The sequence below is a fragment of the Salvelinus alpinus genome, chromosome 10 (genome assembly GCF_045679555.1).
Source record: "Salvelinus alpinus chromosome 10, SLU_Salpinus.1, whole genome shotgun sequence".
Taxonomy (NCBI): domain Eukaryota; kingdom Metazoa; phylum Chordata; class Actinopteri; order Salmoniformes; family Salmonidae; genus Salvelinus; species Salvelinus alpinus.
Window position 1 is genome coordinate 28860871 of NC_092095.1, and position 16957 is coordinate 28877827.

Below are 16957 nucleotides of genomic sequence, written 5' to 3' on the forward strand. Positions count from 1 at the left end.
TGTGGTCCGTAAGCACTTGAAACGGTTGAGAAGCCCCCTCGAGCCAGTGTCTCCATTCCTTCAATGCCATCTTAACCGCTAGGAGTTCACGATCCCCCACATCGTAATTCCTCTCGGCCGGGGTAAGCCGGTGAGAGAAGAAGGCGCAAGGATGAAGCTTCTTGTCTTCACCCCTCTGAGACAGGACAGCTCCAACCCCAACCTCTGATGCGTCTACCTCCACCACAAAAGGTTCATCCGCCGTTGGTAGTGTCAGGATGGGAGCAGAGAGGATGCGCTGCTTGAGTCCTTGGAAGGCCGTCTCAGCTTCTCTTCCCCACAGAAACCTTGTGTTGCCACCCTTGGTTACAGCTGAGAGAGGGGCTGACACTGAGCTGAAGTTCTTGATGAACTTGCGGTAAAAGTTGGTGAAGCCCAGGAAACGCTGAACTTCCTTAACGGACTTGGGGGTGGGCCAATCCGCTACCGCCCCTACCTTCTTGGGGTCCATCTGGACTCGACCGGGTTCCACTATAAATCCCAGGAATTGTACTCGAGAGGAATGGAATTCACACTTTTCCGGCTTAACGTACAAATGGCTGTCTAGGAGGCGTTTGAGCACTTGTCTGACATGCTTAGTGTGTTCTTGAAGGGAGCTCGAAAAGATGAGGATGTCATCCAAGTAAACAAACACGAAGATGTTAAGCATATCCCTAAGCACATCGTTTATGAGCGCTTGGAACACAGCCGGAGCGTTGGTCAGGCCGAAGGGCATCACCGAGTATTCGTAGTGACCAGTAGGCGTGTTGAAAGCGGTCTTCCACTCGTCCCCGGGTTTGATCCGCACAAGATGGTATGCGTTCCGCAGGTCAAGCTTAGTGAATACAACTGCTTCCTGGAGCAGCTCAAAGGCTGTGGCCATAAGGGGTAGCGGTTACGAACGGTTATGGCTTTGAGTCCCCGGTAGTCGATGCAAGGTCGTAATCCACCGTCTTTCTTGGCCACAAAGAAAAACCCTGCTCCCGCCGGCGAGGTAGATGGACGCATGAGGCCTGCTGCCAGAGCATCCTTGATGTAGGTATCCATAGCAGCTCGTTCGGGAGGAGAAAGGGAAAAGATCCGACCCCTGGGAGGGCAGGTCCCCGGAAACAGGTCGATGGTGCAATCGTAAGGTCTATGGGGTGGTAGTTTGGTGGCCCTCTGTTTGCTAAATACCAGTTTGAGGTCATGGTAACACTCGGGAACTCGGGACAGGTCGATGGATTCTAGAGACTCGGAAGGGGAACTCTGGGAACTCGGGAAGATACAAGTGGCTTGGCACGTAGGACCCCACTGCTTGATAGTGCCCACAGACCAGTCGATGTGAGGGTTATGGCTGTGAAGCCAGGGATAACCAAGGACGAGAGGGAACTCGGAACAGGAGATCAGATGAAAGTTCATCACTTCCTGGTGTTGGGAAACTGAAAGTCGCAAGGGGGTAGTGGCACGAGTAACAAGTCCAGATCCCAAAGGGCTTCTATCCAACGTAGTAACCCTTATGGGGTCACTCAGAGGTTCAGAAGGAACGCCATTCTCTTTCGCCCAGACCCCATCCATGAAGTTACCTGCGGCTCCAGAGTCTACCAAGGCTTGAAGAGAAAACTCGTGGTCGTCCCAGGAAAGGGTAACTGGAATGAGCAGGCGGGAGTTGGATGGATGGGAGGAGGTTATGTTTCCCGTTACAGTCCTCCCAGGCCTGCACGGGAGAGTGCGTTTCCCTGGAGCCCGGGACACGTGGAGCGGAAATGGCCCGGTTTGCCGCAATATAGACAGCATCGCTCCCTCATCTGGCGGTCTCTCTCAGCCTGGGAGATGCGTCCAACCTGCATGGGTTCTGGTGGAGCCAGCGAGGATAAAGGTGGAGACTCGGAGCTGGAACCGATAGGAGCTAGGGTGAGCGGTCTACGGTTGAGTTCTCTCTCTCTCAGACGCTGGTCTATGCGTGAAGCCAACTTGATAAGGGACTCGAGGTTGTCCGGTGGTTCCCGAGTGGCCAGTTCATCTTGGATGGTGTCAGAAAGACCCTTCAAAAAACACACTGTGAGCGCCTCGTCGTTCCAGCCACTTGCTGCTGCCACAGTGCGGAACTGGATGGCATAGTCCGTCACGCTGCGCCGACCTTGGCGGAGAGTCAGGAGCTGTTTGGCTGAGTCAGGGCCGTTGGTAGGACCTTGAAACACTCGCTTGAATTCTTCAGCAAAGGTAGAGTAGCTGGCACAGCAGGGACTTTGGGCATCCCACACAGCAGTAGCCCAGGCTAGGGCTTTTTCCGACAGCAGGGTGATGATATATGCTATCTTGGACCGGTCGGTGGGAATCGACGATGGTTGCAGCTCAAAGGAGAGAGAACATTGGGTGAAAAACCCCTTACAAACACTCGGATCCCCTGAGAACCGTTGGGGAGGCGGCAGACGAGGTTCAGCCAGGGGGTTAACTGCCAGGGGCACTTGAATCTGATGAACTGGAGCAGAAGCGGTTGCCGGGGAAAGTCGATCCGAAATCTGCTTTATGGAAGTCAGCATCTCTGACAGAAGTTGAGAATGTCTAGCCATTAAGGCCTCTTGCTGAACCAGAGCAGCTTCGTGGCGTTGGACAGTCCCCTCGTGGTGGGACAGCATGGAAAAAAGATCCTGGGTACTGGCTGCCTCTGGGTTCATTATAATGGCTCAGTGTTTCTGTCAGGACCCGGTGCGAGAAACAGTCACTAATAATCGTCAGAACCCAGAAGATGAGGCAGACACAGCAGTACTAGAGATGGTGGTTTAATTAAAGAACAAAATCTTCAGGCAAAGAAACTAAATCCACAATGTCCAAAAATAAAGCCAAGAGGCACAAAATGGAAATCCTCCAAAATACAAAAGAAACTCCACAAAGTGGTACAAAACAGCAGGGAAAAAACAAACCTCAAAAGACTACTCAAAATATACACAAGAACTAAACCAGAGAACCTCTGGAAAATCCAATAAAATAAATATCTGTAAAGAACAAGGCTTGGGCTGAGGCTGGGTGCTAACTTACAAACACTGAGCAAGGAACTGAGGAACACACAGGGTTTAAATACTAACAAGGGAATGACCTACAGGTGCAAACAATAATTAGAGCAAGAAAAACAAAAGGTACAAAAAAGGTGCAATGGGGACATCTAGTGACCAAAACCCGAACAGTCTTGGCCAAAACCTGACAATATCTTCAATTAAAACGAACGGATTGACGTGTCAGTTGATTTGTATAAACCAGTTCATAGACCAGATTCCAAGGTATTGGGACATCAAAGAGCCTGATCCCAACTGACTTAATTTTATGCAGCGTTGCTGTCAAACCATTTGACTTTAAGTGAAACTGATACATTTTTCGATGTACACTAATCATTTTTTGCCTTTTCAGGTTTTTAATGGGTGGCTAATAGACTAATTCTTTAATTTCTTCTTTAAGTAATTGCCTCTTCCAATTATGTGGCAGAGCCGCAATGAAATGGCTTCATTTAAAAAGAAGGATACTTTACAGGGATTGCCAATCCACCGAAAATGAGTGGTTTAAGGCTATAAAGCTTCCTATAATCTCAGTTGCTCATATATTCTCATTTCTACACACAGGTACATTATTCCCTATATATGCCCTATGCGCCCTGGTCAAAAGTACTGGCTATATAGGGAATAGGGTGCCATTTGGGATACAGACATGTTCTCCTATATTATATAGCTCTATTGGATCAGAGGTCAGCAGGTCTACAAACACAGTCTACAACAGCATATGGGCTAAAACAACACAGGACTCAATGTTAGTGTATGGTGCAAACACACACACACACACACACACACACACACACACACACACACACACACACACACACACACACACACACACACACACACACACACACACACACACACACACACACACACACACACACACACACACACACACACACACACACACAGTATCTGAGTTTAATTTAAAACAACAAAGAACACAATGTCAGTATGATGTACACACACATACAGTAAGTGAACATATTGCCATGGTGTAGTATCTCTGTCTGGTTTCAAGAGACTGTTACAATTACAACTAATTAACTACAGATCCAGCTATATAGTTATCCACGTCATGGAATTAAATACACAGGGTGCCGGATGGACGCTATACAATACAAACAATTTAGATGAGTTTTCAAACAAACTTACAGACACACACTTCTTAAACTTTCAAACAAGATTAAATCATCTCTCCAACTCTGCTCAGTGCTCTTGTATAATGTTAGTTGACCTACAGTATCATAGTAGTTTTGGAGTATTTTGCAATATGTGGATCGACTGTAGCTAGTCATTTGCGATGAGTGAACATGTGTTTTGCATTTTTGAAGCGTGGAAAAATGAAATGTTGTTTGTTTTGGAGAAGTCTCTCTTTGCTCATAAATGGTTGAAGTCAAGGTTTATGAAGTACATGTAATGCTTCCACTACGTGTCATTTATTAAATGTCACAAATACACGGTTCTCTGAGAATTCTTAGGGAGTTAGGGTCCATCCCAAATGGCATAATATTTCCTACATAGTGCACTACTTTTGACCAGTGTCCATAGAGCTCTGGTAAAAGTAGTGCACTATAGGGAATGGGGTGCCGTTTGGTACGAACTCTTCGCGGTGAGTCATTCCTGAAAATATCCCTCTCGCATGATAACTCCCAGCTTGGATCGCTGAAAACCCAACAGCGTCAGAGCCTTAAAAAGGACAAAAACAGGGAGATGAGGAGCGGAGAGCAGGCTACCCCCAGATGTTCTCATTGGCAGTCCTATCCCATCCTCTGACAAACAAAACTGTTTTCGTAACTACCAATAAAGCAAACAAATATATTTTCAGAATTTTGGAATAACACTTCTGTGTGTCCCAAATTGCACCCTGCTCCCTATGTAGTGCACTGCTTTTGACCAGAGCCCTATGGGCCCTGGTAAACAGTAGTGCACTACATAGGAAATAGGGTGCATTACATAGGAAATAGGAAATTGGGTGCCATTACATAGGAAATAGGGTACCCGTCCCAAATTGCACTCTGCTCCCTATGTAGTGCACTGCTTTAGACCAGAGCCCTATGGGCCCTGGTCAACAGTAGTGCACTACATAGGAAATAGGTTGCCATTTGGGATGCAATCTTCATGTTATGTGACATTCGTTTTTAATGTCAATCCGGAATTTTTACTGAAGCAGGATTCACCACAATTTACAGAGTCAGTAAATATTGTTTTCAATGACCAGTGAAAGGGGTTTTAAGACAAACATCATGAAAAGGAAAGGCAGCAGTCCCACTCTCCTGTTATGAAGCCTGTGATATCTTCTGGGATGTTTTGTAATGTAAATGAGTCCATCCTGTGTCTCTAGTCCAGAAACACACATCAATGAAAGCGTTGCGATGCTTTTTTTGAAAGATTTGAAAGATAAGCGTGCATATCTGAACATGGCCCACCTTTGCCCTTTCTCTGTTTTATATAATAAGGCCCAGATATTTTGTTGACTATGTCCCTTGGCCTTACTTTTATACAGTATGTTATTTGTCATGAATTCATTTTATTATCAAACCTGTCTGTCTTTGTCTCTGTGCCCCTCCAGAGGTGGAGAAGGACCTGGCCAAACTGGCGGAGCAGGGGAAACTAGCCCAGCGGAGCCCCAACAGCCCCCACAGTAGTCTGCTCCTCACCCCTCTGTTCCACACCTCCCTCCCGGGTGGAACCCTCCCCAACACTCTACCCTTACCAGGCCAGACCTCCAGACCACCCTCCAGACCCCAGTCCCCCATCCTCAGCGCCCGCTCAGCCAAGCCCAGCTCCATAGGCTACCCCCTGGTCAGCCCCAAACTTAGCCCTCTGCTCACCCGGAAACCAACCTCCCTCACCATGACGACTGGGCACAGAACTCATTCTCCCAGCAACCCCGGCAGCAGAACTACAACTCCTAGAACCCCCAGCAGCAGGCCCATGACCCCCAACAGCCTGCTGACCTCCAGGTCGGCCATGACGGCCGTGACCCCGGGTGTTGGAGGTCACGGGGGTCATAAGGAGGTGACGTTCAGGAGGTCGAGGAGCAGACCGGTGACCCCTACCAGTCAACCGACCCGACCCAGGCCCCTGCTCACCCCTCCTGGGCTGAGTACGACAGATAGTCTGGGCAAGGCCTCCAGCCTCAGGGCCTATCTGTCAGAGGTACCCACTCACACCGGGGGGATGTTTCCTTAAAGCACAGATCTAGGATCAGCCTTTCAAAATCAGAACCTAAACTATAAGAGGGATAAGTCAAAACTGACCTTCGTTTGTCATGCAGTAGGTCATTTAGGATGAACCAGTGTGTAAAAGAACAGAAAAACCCAGGTTTAATTACCATAAACCTTGGGTCATGGAAGTGAAATTTACCCCTAATTTATTGTAATTCCTTGGGTAATGTAATGGGTTGTAATAGGTTGGCATTAGAACATGAGAGCACGCGAGGGCGCATAGAACACACACACACACACACACACACACACACACACACACACACACACACACACACACACACACACACACACACACACACACACACACACACACACACACACACACACACACACACACACACACACAGAGACATCATGGGGGGTGTGGCATAGTGATGGGAGGTCCATACAGTAGGATGTCTACTCACTGTGGAAAAAATGTGTCTGGCTTTAAAGGGGAATATTTCAATGGGATTTTTTTGTCTCAAGTTCCTTTTCATGGTCTACTTCACAGCCACATTGTTAAATATGAGACCCCCTTTCTGAGGGCTTTATTAATTGCGGGCAGGAGTTTTGTGATTCCTCTGTATTTTTTGGACAGTTGCTTGAGGTTGACGCCTACTGAGATTATCAAAAACACCAGCGAGCGGAGCGAAGTCACCTGATTCTGATTCACAAATGATTGGAGCCACCTGGACCAGCGGGATGACTAGTGTCCACTGAGAGAGAGAGAGAGAGAGAGAGAGAGAAGAACAGAGAGAGCCATCAAATCAAATCAAAGTTTATTGCAGTAAAATGTCAAAGTACACAAATAATTAAAATGTAGAAAGAGTACAAAAGAAACAAGAAATCAAGGACGAGGAATCCAATTAACAACCCAAATAGCAGTGTAGCAGTAATCAAAATACAATCTAGACGTATGTGCAGTATAGCTGGAGAATTTACACCAGATATACTAAGAATTATATGTACAACAGTAGATATATTAGAATGAGCTATGTCAATAATCCAGAATGTAAATAAATATGTGGTGTGTATAAACAGTGTAAGAATACATCGTGCAGTAGTAGAAATATTAGAATAAGCTATGTCGAGGATACAGTATTTAAATACACAGAGTGAAACGGGAAGTGTCCAGTGGTTCAATGTCTCTATAACATGTGACAGCAGTGTTGGCTGTGAGTGTGTGTGTTTCTGTGAGTATGAGGTGTGTGTGTGTGTGCTTTGTGTGAGTGTGCATCACCTGGTAGACAGCTAGTGGTGGAGAGGGTCAAGAGACAGAGAGAGAGAGAGAGAGAGAGAGAGAGAGAGAGAGAGAGAGAGAGAGAGAGAGAGAGAGAGAGAGAGAGAGAGAGAGAGAGAGAGAGAGAGAGAGAGAGAGAGAGAGAGAGAGAGACAGAGAGACAGAGAGACAGAGACAGAGACAGAGACAGAGACAGAGACAGAGACAGAGACAGAGACAGAGATAGAATCCTGGGCCTGTTTATAAAACTGGATGTACAGAAAACAAGGGAGAGGAAGAGAGGGGAGCAAGAGAGAGGGGAGCAAGAGAGAGGGGAGCAAGAGAGAGGACAGTAAAGAATGGATGTACAAACCTGATTCTTCCTCTTCCTGTTGTAAACTCTTCTTGAAACACTGCCTTTACGTCCCAAATGGCACCCTACTCCCTTTAATAGTGCACTACTTTTGACCAGGACTCGACAAAAGACGCTTGGAGGCGTCCTCTCTTTCTCCACCATCGAGACTAACTGACAGGCTGGCTTACTGACTGGCTAAATGACTGATTGACTCACTGAGTGGCTGGCTGACCAGCTTACTGACTGGCTGGGAAACATCCATCACCTTTTAACACTGAAAAACTAGAACACATAAAATCCTTTCGACGGGAACAAAACTAGAACACATAAAAGCCATTAGAAGGGAACACGGGCAATTTATTTATTAAAGTTTGGCCCCGAGGACTATACTTCAAGGTGTACTTGGTTTTAAAAGCTGTAGAACTAAAATGGGGAACTCTTTGGTTTCTAGTTCACTAACAATTTCTCTGTAATTTTCCTTTTAGACAGAGCGAGAGAGAGAGAGAGGAGATGGAATGAGAGAGGAGATGGAACGAGAGAGCAAGAGCGACAGATGGAGATGGAACAAGAGAGAAAGAGAGCGAGGAGATGGAACGAGAGGGCGAGAGAGCGATAGATAGATTTTCTCTGTTTTCAACCATCGAGACGTTTAGAAATACAAAAAAATAAAAAAATAAATGAGTGGTTTAAAAATGACAGAATATAAAGGCTCAGACACATCAACAGTTTGCCAGCCGAGAGTACTTAGTACCTCTGAACAGAGTGCCGGCAGTAATTTGCAAACCGAGTGCGCACCGGTTTTACATGTAGAATCGACCTAAATGTCGTCAGTCAGACGTCTACAGTGGGTGGTCCATAAAACACAGCGTGCTGAACGATCGGCAGACGAACTCTAGATCCACATTCTGTGCGATGTGTTCAAGCCTCAAAGTTGCTTACAGACTTCTAACAGCTGTATTAGATATATATTTTCCAGAAGAACATGTTTTAAACCTTGGCCCAGTTCATGTTGTATGCCTACGTTTGTAAATGTATAGCTATGTATGCAGCTTTCCATCATGATGATTCAATTATTTATCTCTCTAATTCCAAACAAGTTGTATGTATAGTATACATTGTTGTTATGCTATCACGGCCAGAGCTCATCACTATATGGAGCTCATCACACTTTGTTAAACTTAAAAACAACCTCTCAAAATGATTTGTAGGTCGTTTTTTTATACTCAATTAGACACCTGTTGTTTACCTACAGCTTGAGTCAACCCTGTAATGTCTCCTCCCATCTCCTCTCCTCCCATCCCATCTCCTCTCCTATAGGATGAGTTCTACCAGCAGCTGCAGGCCATCAGACAGCCATGGCACATTCCCAGTGACACAGAGAGTGACCTTCTGGAACCACCTGAGCAGGACAAGTGTGAGTCCTTACCTGACACTTTTCATCCACTCTCTCTCTTTCTCTGCTCTATCTCTTTCTGGCCCTGTCTCTCTCTTTCTCCCTTTATTGCTCTCTTTCTACCTCTGTCTCCATCTTTATCCTCATTGCTGTTTATTTCTCTCCCCACCTTTTTGTCTTTTCTCTCCCATACTGACTCACAAGGGAAGTCATTTTTCCTCAGTGTTTCACAGTGTCAAACTTTTTCATGAAGTCAGTGGTATTCTACTGTCCCATAAGATGACCGATCACTCTCTTAATGCCTCTTAATGCCAACACTGTAATTTCCGTAGTTCAATTTATTTATGTCATTACTTCAATTTTCTGTGATTAATGTACAGAGTATGGCTTTCCGTCGGCCTAAAAAAGGGGATTTATACCTTAATGTACGCTGTTAAATTCAGTACAAGAAAATGAGAGTTTAGTCATGAAATGACCATTGCTACACAGGAGGCAGAGATCTTGTTAAGTTTTAAAAGCTGAATATGTGATTTCTGGGTGGATAAGGTTGTTGATATCGTCTAAGATTACATCTCCAGCCGTCATTTAAGAGATTTATTCACATTAAGAGCTAGTCGATGGACATGAAGGACTCTCCGTTGCATCTCATGAATCCATAAATCGTTATATAAGTCTGGCTTGGGTACGACGTAGCTCTCTCTCTCTCTGTCCTTTGAACATGACATCACTAGGAGTGTGTCCCAAATGGCACCCTATTCCGTACAGGGCCCATAGGGCTCTGGACAAAGTAGTGCACTATATAGGGAATAGGGTGCCATTTGGGACGCAGCCTCCATCTTTGAACATTACATAATTAGATCAGAAGTCCCCTCTTGATGTTCAGATAAATAAATCGGTTGAATGTAGTAATATGTCATAATTATTCATATGTAATAAATAATAAGATAATATGGTCTCAATAGTCCTATCAAGCCATCAAATGTACGTGCTCTTAACTTTTATGGTGAGAGTTGCGTATCGCCACATCCTCAGAGATGGCTTCAGATCCTGGTATTGTACAAATGCGTCAATGAACACACACACACAGAACACGTGCCTGACGTTGGCCTTGTAGTTAAGACCACCGCCCTCAGCACATATATGATTCCCCTGACTGTGTGGGCACGAATCCCGGCACCTACCGGCCCAACTCAGTATCTCCCTTCTCTCTGTCTCCCCTTCATTGCATACCGGTCTCTGTCATTGAAAAAACATACAGAAGGAGAGTGCATATCCACACATAGCCAACTTCTTCAGTGTGGGTGGATTATACCGCTACAGTGTAAGTACAGTTCATCGTACATAATTCTGTTCATGTTGAAGTCAATTAATTGAATTTATCTATCAAGCCAGATGGAACTAAATCTGTCATTTGGCCCTAATTCCTCTCTTTCCCAGAACAGTGACAGAAATATTCTGCAAATAATGTATCATATAACTTGTCCCAAATGCCACATTTTTCTCTATGAAGTGCACTACTTTTGACCAGGATCCATAGGGCTCTGGTCAAAAGTAGTGCACTATATCGGGAATAGGGTGCCATTTGGTATCCACGCACAGTTTTCTCAGTAAACAACAGGGCCTGTAACCATCTGCTTGTACTGAGACTGAAATGCAAGTGGGAATTGGAGTCAGAGGGCCAAAGGTTTTTATGGAACTCATGAAACAGGGTCTGCTTCCCAAATGGCACCCTATTCCCCATGTGGTACACCACTTTTGACCAGGGCCCTTAGAGCTCTGGTCAAATGTAACGCACTATATAGGGAATAGGGTGCCATTTGGGATGCATCCAGGAATTCCAAGTCAAACCAAACATTGCGTTACGCAAAATGGCGGCACTCAAATGGAACTGTAAGACTACATGACAGGTCTCCCTTGTGTATGGAGGGTTGTTGTGCCAAAAGGAACATAGCTGGTGAAGTGACCAAACGTTTTCAGCTAATATACTCGGGCTATGGCAAAGATGTGTTTTTAAAAGGATACGAGCCACACACTACTGGAGAGAGAGGGAGGGAGAGAGGTGGAGGAGGAGGAGGAGAGGGGAGAGAGATGGAAGAGAGAGAGAGAGGAGGAGAGGGGAGAGAGATGGAGAAGAGCGGGAGCAAGAGAAAGAAAGAGAGAGATGCCCAGCTGCAAGACACGAGAGAGGGCTCATGGGGTGAGATGACTGCTGACTGACTCAGTAAGTGTGTGTGCGTGCGTCTGTGTTGACATTTGTGCGTACGTATGCCTGTGTGTGTTCGTGTGTGTGTGTGTGTCATTAGATGTATGCTTAGCTCATTGGCACAGTGACACCCCCCCTCCTTCCCAGCCCCCCTCCCCTCATCTCTGCTGCCATGCCAGTGCCTTGGTTCGTGTGTCTGAGCTGGCGCCAAGTCTATGGCACAGGGCTACATAATAAAGAAAAAAAAGCCATCCATAGCTATTTCCTGTTATTCTAGAGACTTCCACAATGGGGTAACCGCAGCGACCTCAATGAGATGAAAGTAGTGAGTAGTCAATGGAGTAGTCAGTCCCCCTCCTGTCCCCTTCTCTTCCCAACCACCCTGTGGCTCATGTCTCAGACTAACTACCCAATTTAATAAATATAAAGGAAAACTCCACTCCAAAACTATCTTTTGATATTTTTTTCATTAGTCCACTGCTAACATACAACACGTTCTGGGACTACATCAACAGTGGCCTCATGAAAAAAATACAAAAATATTCTTTGCTTTAACGTGATGAATTAACATGGTAATGTGTGTATACAACTGCCAACGTCTCTGTAATGATGGTTTGTACGTACTCTAGGTAGTTTGATGGGTGCTGATAGAGTTGTTTTCATATGATATTGGCAGCAACCCTTGATGAGGGTGTCACAAACTCCTCCAAAGGAGTTATCTGCTTTGGGGTTGTGGTTCGAGTCCCAGCTGGAATCCCCCTGAAAACGCTACAATATGTTGCCATGTTGGATGGGATGTCAGTCAGAGTCCCAGTCATGTGGACTAATTAGTGTTATTGTCTGTTTGATGTATTCACAGGTGGGGTACGAGATGCCAATAAGAGATCAGTGTTCTCAGGTGAGCACCTAAACCCAAAGGTACTAGTCTGTCACAATCAATCATAATCACACCAATAAGATAACCCAATCAACTGTAGTCATTATCAACAATCATCTCATCATTCCTATTTTTAAAATCATGTTATTCACGCTTTACTCTTAAAACGGTTTCATATTTATGCAAAATACGGTAAAATATGGGTTTCACAATAACATCATAAAAACGTGGTCTACCAGCCCACTGGGCACAGATGTCAATTCAACATCTATTCCACATTGGTTCAACATCGTTTCAGTGAAATGACGTGAAAACAACGTTGATTCAACCAGTGTGTGCCCAGCGGGAGACTACCAAAAGGCGTGATACAGTACCAGGTAGCATGGACATGATTACAGCATATGGATTTGATTATGATTATATGATTATATGATTATATGGATGAGAAAGCCATCCAATAAGACCGGAAATCAGTCTGTCATTATACCGTACACATTTACAAAACTGTAACATATTTCAACATCACTCATATAAGTGTCAAATAATTTACACTCAAAAGCATAACAACCTAGTCTGGCAAAGGTGTTATGCCAGGTAGCAGTCATGGATTATAGAAATACGGATTATATTCTCCTATATCATTGTGATATTATGATATATTATTATATGGATCAAAAAGCTATCCAATAACACCGTAATATCAGCCGGTCTGTTTCTTATTAGTGGTGTCTGAAGCCACCGCGTTGGGTTGAGACGACTCCTTTATCCCATTAGAGACGAGAGGCGACTTCATTTGATGGAGCCTCCATGTCTGTCTGTCAATGATCTCACTCAGAGTCCCCGGCAACCACTGCAGTGTATGTTGCCCCGGCAACTACCAATAGGTGACTCAGAAGCCTCCATTTTCCTTTATAGACCCTCCAATTAGTCCTTAGATTGGAAGACGTACCGGCTCTGCAATGCGATTGGTGGACATCGGCCATTTTGGAGAGAGAGAGGAGAGTGAGAGAGTGCGAGAGAGACAGAGAAGGAGAAAGGCACCTCTTATACCCAGGTCCATTAAGTCAGTATTGGGTGCTTAGGGAAAAGTGTTTACAGGGTTTAAAATCACTGCAGACAGACAGCGTCAAGTCTTTAGAGAGGGTTTGGGCATAGGGAAAGTGTGTGTTCCAAATGGCACCCTATTCCCTATGTAGTTCACTACCTTTGACAAGCGCCTGGGTGCCATTTGGGACGTAGACAGAGAGTGTCTGGTTGATTTAGACAAGGTTCTCTGCGGTTCTGCCTTCTTGTGGCGCTAGCTGGTCGACAAGTTCTGCCCACAGTTCCCAGAGTCAAAGAGAGAGAGGGAGGGAGAAGGGAGGGAGAGAGAGAGCGTGTGATAGTCTGGAGAGAGAAAGAGCCAGGGACAGAGAGTGAGAGAGATAGATGGAGAAAGAGAGCGCCAGGTTGGAGAGAGAGAGATACATAGAGGGGGGGGGGGGGGGGTATATATAGAGAGAGAGAGCCTGCAGAGAGGTGTTAGAGAGGCCCTGGTCGGGCCGACGCTTTGGCTATCTGACACGCCATGAGCTAACAATGCTGCCACAGTAACTATAGTAACAACCAACCCAAACCCTAACTCTGGGTGCTGAAGTCACCATGCACTATCACTCATCTCCCATATGCTGTGACTCAGATGGCACCCCGTTCCCTATATAGTGCTCTTCTTTTGACCAGGGCCTATAGGGCTCTGGTAAAAAATAGTTCACTATGTAGGGAATAGGGTGCCATTTGGGACGCAGGCCCAGAACTCAGAGCCAGAACTCAGAGCCCTCTGGAACCATCTCTCTCAGTCCCCAACCAACCAACCAGGCTTCATTCTCATTTTCCAACTCATGTTTATCGTTGACATGTTCAAATATTAAAGTCTGTTTTATTGTAATTGCTCAGGCTATTATTTCTTATTAGCGGTTGGTTGTTGAATTGTGTCTGAATCTTGGTTTCTAAGGAGACTGATGTTTTCATCTTTGTGTTCGTGTGTGTGTGTGTGTGTGTGTGTGTGTGTGTGTGTGTGTGTGTGTGTGTGTGTGTGTGTGTGTGTGTGTGTGTGTGTGTGTGTGTGTGTGTGTGTGTGTGTGTGTGTGTGTGTGTGTGTGTGTGTGTACGTGTGTGCACGTGTTTTCACAGGCCTATAGTGATGAAGACCAGAGAGAGAGACATTGATCCAATCAAATAATTATGCAAACCACTGGGCATTTTCAATATTGTGTACAGAGACCATTATTTTTTATAATTCACTCAGTGAGGAATATAAAAAAAGATTGTATACTTTTTCCACAGAGGGTGATATTTCTGAGGCCATGTAGCGCCAAGATGTGTGAACTATTGTCGAAAATAGGACAACTTTAGAGTATGAAGTATGAAATATAACTGAATATTTCTTTGTGCTTGCTATTTTAGCATGCTTACGTCTTTTGGGGAGTTGAAAGAAAAAAAAGCATTGTTGTTTCCAAGCTAGAAGCATACTTTGAGACTGTAGCACATGTACTGTACTGTATAGAGCCAATCTCTGGATAGGCACTTAAGGGCTGGTTTTTAAAGTGGAATGGCTTTCAAGGGAATAAAATAATGGAGCAGATATTCACCTTGAATTGAAGATTATTTTTCCCCACACTACATTCTGTAGCCTGATCCCAGATCTGTTTTTATTCTATACCTAAAGTTCCATTGTTTTAAAAAACAGTAGCTGGTATGCAGGCTTTGTTACAGATACTCACCTTGATTTGAAAAGGATATGCTTCCTTCTTTTACACAACATTTTGTTCATTCTAAATTCTGTTCATTCTAAATTCTGTTCATTCTAAATTCTGTTCATTCTAAATTCTGTTAATAACTTGAAGAATGTTTCTTCACCACACCATGGGTCTGTTCAGGAGACTGCGACTTTAGAACTTGCCCCTGGTAAGGGAAGTCTGGAATCCCTATTCCTCCCTCCAGGATTTCTTGGGAAAACCTAGACATTTTGGGAAAGTTAACAATCCTGGTCTACACTGTTATGTTGATCTACGACTGTTCCTTTTGTAGCTATGAGTTTTGTTATACTTCTGTTGACATGCAAATACTTACAAAATGGATAAAAAGATTGTTTCTTTTTTATGCACTGACTGAACCATTGAATAAAACCTGGAAGTGATTGATGCCATGTTTTTACATAATTAAACCTATCATAACACATTGTATGCGTCCCAAATGGCGCTCTGTTCCCTATATAGTGTGCACTATGGGTGCTGGTCAAAAGTACAGTTAAGGAAATGGGGTGCAATTTGAGATGCACACATCATCAATTATTGCTCTACCATTTTCCATCCAAACCAGACAGACCTGGGTTTAAATACTATTTCAAATAATTTGCTTTATCTGTGCTTGATTGAACTTCCCTGTTGCAATGGAACCAATAGAAAGTCCTGGCACTCCAGGCAGGCTAAAGCAAACGCTGAAAGTATTTGACAGGTTTCTAATAGTTATTCAACACAGGTCTGCAACCAGATGATCTCTGTAGGTTGTGTGTCTTGTGCTTTAAACACTAGCTGTGGTGATGAGCAGCAATGATCCCCACTGACCACAGTTACGTTTCTAACAGTTCTCTGTTTGCCTGGGCGTGTGGAAATTAAACTGTGGCTGTCTGCGGGTTGTGTGTGTAATGTGTTCGTGTGTGTGTGTGTGTTTTCCTGGGCGTGTGGAAGTTAAACTGTGTGTCTGTCTGTGTGTGCGTGTGTGTTTGCCTGGTAGTGTTGAAGTTAAGCTGTAGCTGTCTGAGCAGAGGAGACATAAGTGCAGATTCAGTTTTCCATGCGCAAAGGCTCACACAGACACATACAGTATGTAACCACGTGTACACACACACACACACAAACACACACATGCACCCGACACACACACCCCTCCCCACGTACACCCACCACAGACATTATGCTGGTTTGAGTGTGAGAAGACACCCCGCTCCGGCACCGTATGAACGCCTTGTTCAAACGTGCGCCCGCCATGTCTCACCAAGCGCTGCCTGTTTCAACTACCTCCATCCCTCCCACCCTCCAAAACGGGATGTGGTCTAAAGAAAGCCTCTCAGCCCCAGACCTGTGTCCCAATGGCACTCTATTCCCTATGTAGTGCACTACTTTTGACCAGGCTAGTCAAAAGTAGTTCACTGTATAGGGAGTAGGGTGTCAGTTGGGACGTAGCCTGAGGGTTGTTCCTGTACAGGGATGCGTCAGGATTACCATCAGCATTCTCCCTCCCATGCTAACACAGACATATAATAAAGCATGGTATGCAGACTACAGCCATCCAAGGTATTTCCACAGAACGTTTATTCACGTTTAGTGGGGAAAGTTTATTCAGTGGAAAGGGATGTGGTTTTTCAAAAGGATCCTTGCCAGAAAAGATGTGTATGAGTGTGTTGATTTGGCCTAATCAAGTCTCAAGGGCGTGTTGATTTGGGTGTAATTAGCACCATTGTACATGTAGCTTTCAGCAACGTTCCTCTTTCCTCGTGTGAAATGAGATCATCTTCTTTGATATTTCTTTATTAAAGACTATGTTTACATCCCAAATGGCACCCTATATCCTATATAGTGCACTACTTTTGACCATAGCCCTATGGGTCCTGGTC

The 16957-nt window shown here is 44.9% G+C and overlaps 1 protein-coding gene across 9 annotated transcripts in view; it reads left to right on the forward strand.

Annotated features, from left to right (window-relative positions):
• Nucleotides 1-15522, forward strand: part of c10h8orf34 (chromosome 10 C8orf34 homolog) — a 198727-nt gene extending 183205 nt beyond the window's left edge. For 2 of the 9 annotated variants that reach the window (XM_071328775.1, XM_071328776.1), the window contains exons 12-15: nucleotides 5617-6206; nucleotides 9151-9247; nucleotides 12289-12347; nucleotides 14476-15522. In XM_071328775.1, coding sequence (XP_071184876.1) covers nucleotides 5617-6206; nucleotides 9151-9247; nucleotides 12289-12347; nucleotides 14476-14511 — 782 coding nt within the window. In that variant the 3' untranslated portion in view covers nucleotides 14512-15522. Of the gene's footprint in view, nucleotides 1-5616; nucleotides 6207-9150; nucleotides 9248-10484; nucleotides 10548-11228; nucleotides 12348-14475 lie in introns of all 9 variants that reach the window. The other 7 variants (XR_011666441.1, XR_011666443.1, XR_011666439.1 and 4 more) reach the window with 7 other exon arrangements.
• Nucleotides 15523-16957: the final 1435 nt, after the last annotated feature.